This window comes from Mus caroli, chromosome 7 (genome assembly GCF_900094665.2).
Source record: "Mus caroli chromosome 7, CAROLI_EIJ_v1.1, whole genome shotgun sequence".
Classification (NCBI taxonomy): Eukaryota; Metazoa; Chordata; class Mammalia; order Rodentia; family Muridae; genus Mus; species Mus caroli.
The window spans coordinates 58,496,685-58,502,958 of NC_034576.1; the positions used below are offsets into that span (position 1 = coordinate 58,496,685).

Sequence of the window (6,274 nt, forward strand, 5' to 3'; positions counted from 1 at the left end):
TTCCCCAAGAGCTGTTCATCTCTGCATTGTGTCCAGTTGTGCTGTCCTGTAATTCTCCAAGAGCTGTGCATCTCTGCATTGTGTCCAGTTGTGCTCTCCTGTAATGGTCTCCATTTGCTCTAAAAAGAAGCTTCTTTGGGGAGAGATGATACTGCATTTATTCTGGATATAATGATAAGATTTATAATGCAGTTAGGAATTATTCTGGACTGGTAAAGTGGAAGTAGCAGATTTTCTTCTGAGATCCATGGCCTCAGTAGCCCCAGGAAGTTGCCTAGGAGGTCTTTATGTGCTGGGTTACTTGAGTGGAAACTGGACCTTGTGGATGTTATGCTATGAGACTTTGGTCTTACCATAACCACTGGAGGATGTTGCCGCTTTTACGTTTATTAAGCAAACAGCCTGTGTTCTCTGGGCTGTAGCTCTGTTTCAGTGCTGCTTCTGCTATGCCACTTAGACCTGTCTTCCGCTGTGTGTTTCAATGGCTATATGAGACCTTTCTTGTGGCCTTATAAGTACGCGCAGTCTTAGATCAATACTTGTGCTGTTTGAGGTCAGTCTGGATTTTTTTTAAAGAATGTTTATTTATTTATTTTATGTGCATGAGTACACGGTAGCTATCCTCAGACACACCAGAAGAGGGCATCACATCCCATTACAGATGGCTGTGAGCCAATCATTCATTCAGTCTGTAGTTTGATGAGCAGTTCTGAGGACTCTCTGTTCCTCAGCACACTGACTGAGGACTTACTGGGTCTCTGGAGCCTCCCTTTTCAGTTTTCGTCTTGGACTGTGACTCTGCTCCTTCAGAGGACACAAGGGCAGCGTGCCAAGATGCTTAGAAGACTTGTGTTATACCTGCACCTCTCTGCATTTCGGTCCTGCCTTGGTGTTTATGATTTTCTCTCTAACAGCCACTTCCCTAGTTCACCTTGGACATACTTCTCTAATAGCATGTCTGTGATTCCAGCCTGCCTGATTCTAGCTGTACTGCTGGTGGTCAAGGGCAATGCTCTGACGCCTATCTCTTATATATTTAGAATAACCATGCAGTAGATGCTGCCCTCTTGCAGCCATGTGAAGGGTTAGCATAGAGGGTACTCTGGGGGCCCTAAGCACTAGCAACTAGGTCTGGAGCGCCAGTATAGAAAGGGTGTGGGAAGTGACAGCAAATGTAGTATCCAGAATACTCTATAGTAACCAGGTATCCTTAGTTAGGGACTCTATTTGCTGTGAGGAGACACTATAAAACTCGTATAAAGGAAAACACTTGATTGGTGCTGGCTTACAATTTCAAAGGGAGGGAAACATGGCAGCATGCAGGCGCACATGGTGTTGGGGGAGCTGAGAGTTCTGCATCTTGATCCCATAGGCAGCAGAAGCAATTGTGTGCTATCCTGGGTGTAGCTTGTGCATAGGAGACCTCAAAGTCTGCCTGCACAGTGGCACACTTTCTCCCACAAGCCACACTTATTTCATCAAGACCACACCTCCCTAATCGTACCACTCCTTAGAAGCTAAGCATTCAAACACATGTCTGTGGGGCCCATTCCTATTCAAACCCCCCCCCCCCCCAGGTAACTATGAAGGTCAAGAGAGCCTTCCCAATAAGCCTGGAGGAAGGAAAGGCTCCCAAGGATAGTCCCCAGGCCCTGTGCTCTGGTCGTCTCCAGTGCCCTTGAAAGAAAGGGAAGAGAAGCCCATGTGACCCGCTGAAAGCTTGTTGTGTATTCCAGGCCACAACTTTCCTCACGGGTGGCTCTGTGCTTTGTTCCATTGCAGGATGGCTGCCCAAGTGACACTAGAGGATGCACTGTCCAATGTGGACCTCCTGGAGGAGCTGCCTCTGCCTGACCAGCAGCCCTGCATCGAGCCCCCACCGTCCTCGCTGCTCTATCAGGTAGGTCTTGGGGCAGATGTGACGCAGCTGGCTGCTCTGACCTCTCAACCTGACCATTTGTTTGTTTGTTTTTTCCCATTTTCCTTCAGCCAAATTTCAACACCAACTTTGAAGACAGAAATGCATTTGTCACTGGCATTGCAAGATACATTGAACAAGCAACTGTCCACTCTAGCATGGTAATGTGTCTGTTTGTTTCTGTATGTCTTGCAGGTGTTATATTTGAACAGCAAACAAACTATATATTTCCTGATAGATTAGGTTGAGAGAAAAATAAGAAAATGTCTTATAGTTTTAAGGAAGTCTTTGCCTTTATTATAAAAACAATGGATATTCTTTTAAAAAACTTAATCTCAAGATGGGTGGTGGTGGCACATGCCTTTAATCCCAGGGATACTCAGGCAGAGGCCAGCAGATCTTATAGAGTGAGTTCCAGGACACCTAGGGCTACATAGAGAAACCCTGTCTTGAAAAACAAAACAAACAAGCAAACAAACAAAAATGTCTCTGGCCCAGAGAAATTCTTTGCCAGCATTGCAAGGGTACCTCTTTTGGTTAGCGATCTTTCTTCTTCCGTGTCTGTACTTAAATATGTATATACTCATATGGGACTTGGGTTTTCTAAATGAATTCTGTTGTTGTAATTATATATTTTGATGGTTTATGAACATTTTCAAATCATGGCATTTACTAGAGAAAATACCTTTAATGTCTGCATAACCCATATCGCAGTGTCTACAGTTGACTATTTTTCTACATCCACTGTTTCCCCTTTTGTGTAATACAGAATACCGTGATGAACATATTCCTATATACTTGTAAAAATGAAGTTATAAAAAGAAAAGCAGCAGTACTTTTAACTCATCTTAAAAACCATTGCCAGATTTCTAGTCACATCTTAAAGAGCACCTATGGGTTTTTACCCTTTTTACCAAAGCAAATGGTATGGAAGTAATGGAACTGAACATCAAAAAGTAGACTTTAAAAATGATGGTAGCCCTCTTCTTGTGGACCGCATCCCTAAACTTTTAGTGCTGTAAGAAGCAGTCTGTCTTTTCCTCCTGTGTATCCTGGGCTGGCAGCTCTGCTTCTGGACCCTGTGTGAACCAGGAAGCTTGTGTGACTGGAGAAGAAGCTATGAGCATGCCATGTCTTGCCCAGGCTTTCACCCCACTAGCTTCAGGTCTGCATTACAGGTAGTTACTTAGGGTTAAGTGGGGCCAAGATGTATCTCTGTGGCAGCTCTCCTCAGAAATGACGGCATTGTCACCCAGAATCCTTTGCAGCCTGTTGAAGCTGAAGGGGATGTTTGCAATAGTTATGGTGGTCTGTCATGTACAGTGTGCCTCTTGTCAGGCTACCGTGTCTCAAGGGGGTCGGTAGGGTACTTTGTGGGACTACCGGCAGTTTCCATCTCTCTCTGTGCTTGTTCTTCTGCTTGTGCGTGATTTGTCCTGTGTATTTTGCAGAATGAGATGCTAGAGGAAGGCCAAGAGTATGCTGTCATGCTGTACACCTGGAGGAGCTGCTCCCGGGCCATCCCTCAGGTGCCTTGACCTTTTCTGCCACACCTGTCCCCTGTCCTACCAGGCCGCAGCATCTCACCCCCTTGTATGGTTGTGGAATGCCGGCTTCAGCGTGCTAGGACTCTCACTCTGAGTTTCTTTCTTTGTGCTCAGGTGAAGTGCAACGAGCAGCCGAATAGAGTTGAAATTTATGAGAAAACCGTGGAAGTCCTTGAACCCGAGGTCACAAAACTGATGAACTTTATGTACTTTCAGGTAAAACGTTAAAATAATAAGAGGGGTTTATTGCTAAGGAGTACGGACCGCGTGGTCTACAGCAAAATGACCGTATCAGGCAAAGGAGGACTAAGGCCTTGGCGGCCGTCTGGAGTGACTCGTTCTTTTGCATTTCACCTCTTGTTTAGCGTGGATTTTTATCCTGCACAAAAGCTCGCGTTCATCACTTCCAAGTGCAGGATATGTCTAGTTTTTCAGCTGTTTTCTTGTCTTCCTGCTACCCTCTGCTTGACCTCCTTTGACTCTTCACTTGGGCCACATGCAAGAGACTTGCTGGTTCTTAAAGTAGTAGAAATACCTAAACAGTTTTTAACTGTAGCTTTCCTTGATGTTTTGTTTTGTTTAATCTTAAAGGTTCCCAAGAAGAATCCCCTCTCCGTTCACCTCTGACAGTCAGCATCAGTATGATAGATGTTGTATGGGAGCATTTTGCTCATTAACTGTCTTCAGTTGTTTGCTGTTGCTATAACTGAGTACCCCAGTGAAGCTGCTTAATGAAGAAAGGGTTTCCGTTTGCTCACAGTTCAAGAGTAGAGTCCAGCATAGCAGGGGGACTCGAGGCAGTAGGAACTTTAACCACCGGGTCACTGCCATCCATAATCATGACACAGAGTTAAGAATCCATACTGTGTCTCAGCTCTTTTCTCTACTTCCACAGCCCAGGATGCCAGCTAGAAGATGGCATCACCTATAGCAGGTGTGTCTTTGTGCCCCCATCAGTGTAATGAAGGTAGTCCCCAGTAGGCAGGCTGGCAAACCCATCTGCCAGGTGATCATAGATTCTGTCATTTCACAATCAGCAGTAATGGTTACCATCACAGTAGTTTCACTGGGATAATCAGCAAACTTCTTTTACTTTAGTAAAAGATGCAGTTGGTGACCTGCAAAATACCCAAAATACAGGTTTTTACAGAGCATAGGCATGGAAATTGCTCAGACAAGGGACTCTATCTGAGACGGAGGGCGATCCTAGAGCCTCACAGAGAAATGAGGGACCATCCTGTCCTTGAAGCGTAGTTGTGAGTTTGATAAGCTGCTCACTAGGGCACTTCTGCCTTCTTCCCCTTTGTGTGTTCAGAGAAATGCCATCGAGCGGTTCTGTGGGGAAGTGAGACGCCTGTGTCACGCTGAGAGGAGAAAGGACTTTGTTTCTGAAGCCTACTTGATCACCCTGGGCAAATTTATCAACATGTTTGCTGTGTTGGATGAGCTGAAGAACATGAAGTGCAGTGTGAAGAATGACCACTCTGCATATAAGAGGTGAGCTTAGACTTGCAGCGTGTGGCCGGTCTACTCAGAGAGGGCCTGTCTTAGCTTTACAGGTAGCAAGTGCATATCTCCTATGTGCTAAAATCATCATTTTTAAAAAGATTTCTTTCTTTTCTTTTTTTGTTTTGTTTGTTTGTTTGTGGGGTTTTTTTTGTTTTTGTTTTTTGTTTTTTTCAAGACAGGGTTTCTCTGTGTAGCCCTGGCTGTCCTGGAACTCACTCTGTAGACCAAGCTGGCCTCGAACTCAGAAATTCGCCTGCCTCTGCCTCCTAAGTACTGGGATTAAAGGCATGTTCCACCATGCCTGGCTTTGTTTATTTTCTTCTTTATTTTATTTGAGTACACTGTAGCTATCTTCAGACACACCAGAAGAAGACATTGGATCCCATTACAGATGGTTGTGAGCCACCATGTGGTTGCTAGGAATTGGACTCAGGACCTCTGGAAAAAGCAGTCAGTGCTCTTAACTGCTGAGCCATCTCTCCAGCCCATCATCTTTATTGATAGGGGCTACTTATCAGTCTTGGAACCGTGAATACGTGGTGCCAAGAATAAGGCAAGGAGTAACTAGTAGTTTAAGGGTCTTACACATCTTGTGCAGCCTGGAGTTTTTAGGTGTGCTTCAATCGTTTTGGGGGAATCTGGGAGCTTGATTCCCTTGAGATGATAAGCATCTACATCTATCTCTGTTCACTGTGTGGAGGTGCTCGCCCTGAGGGACTGCTTATTGTTGAGAACATGGGCTTTTCATCCAAGCACACCTAGTTGAAGTCCTCAGAGAAGTCATCTCCCTTGTTTGTCCCTTGTGTGCTAAGGGGCACTAGCACTTCATTGAAGACACGAGGTAGCCCCATGCCCTGTTGGCAGGTGTCTTAGAATCTCACTGAGCATTCTAGGGCTTCTGGACAGCTAGCTCTTTGCTAAGGCAACTTCAGCTTCCTTCTTTGAAGGCAGAGAACTTGTAGAAAGAGGCCAGCAGTGGTGTATTAATCAGATTTTGATGTTGCTGTGATGAAATACCTGAGGTTCAGATTTAGGGTAGGTTTTCTGACTGTAAGAGGTTTAAAATGAGTCTTCCCACTGCAAATGATCGATCAAGTATATCTGTCATAGCTATACCAAGCTGCTTGAGTTTTACTTGACTCCAGACGTAGTCAGGTTTACAGTACGATTAGCAATCACGTTACCTTTTATATTCTCATTCATTCATATTTTCTCATTCATACTCATCCTCTCTGTCTCTCGGTCTCTCTCTCTCTTTGACTCTCTCTCTGCCCCTGCCCCCTCCCCTCTCTCCCTCTCT

At 45.0% G+C, this 6,274-nt stretch overlaps 1 protein-coding gene across 2 annotated transcripts in view; it reads left to right on the forward strand.

The window, feature by feature from the left end:
- Cyfip1 (cytoplasmic FMR1 interacting protein 1) overlaps positions 1 to 6,274 on the forward strand; it is a 94,670-nt gene that overhangs the window by 30,591 nt on the left and 57,805 nt on the right. For both annotated transcript variants that reach the window (XM_021166451.2, XM_021166452.2), the window contains exons 2-6: positions 1,783 to 1,900; positions 1,990 to 2,079; positions 3,370 to 3,447; positions 3,580 to 3,681; positions 4,781 to 4,962. In XM_021166451.2, coding sequence (XP_021022110.1) covers positions 1,784 to 1,900; positions 1,990 to 2,079; positions 3,370 to 3,447; positions 3,580 to 3,681; positions 4,781 to 4,962 — 569 coding nt within the window. In that variant the 5' untranslated portion in view covers position 1,783. The remainder of the gene's footprint in view (positions 1 to 1,782; positions 1,901 to 1,989; positions 2,080 to 3,369; positions 3,448 to 3,579; positions 3,682 to 4,780; positions 4,963 to 6,274) is intronic.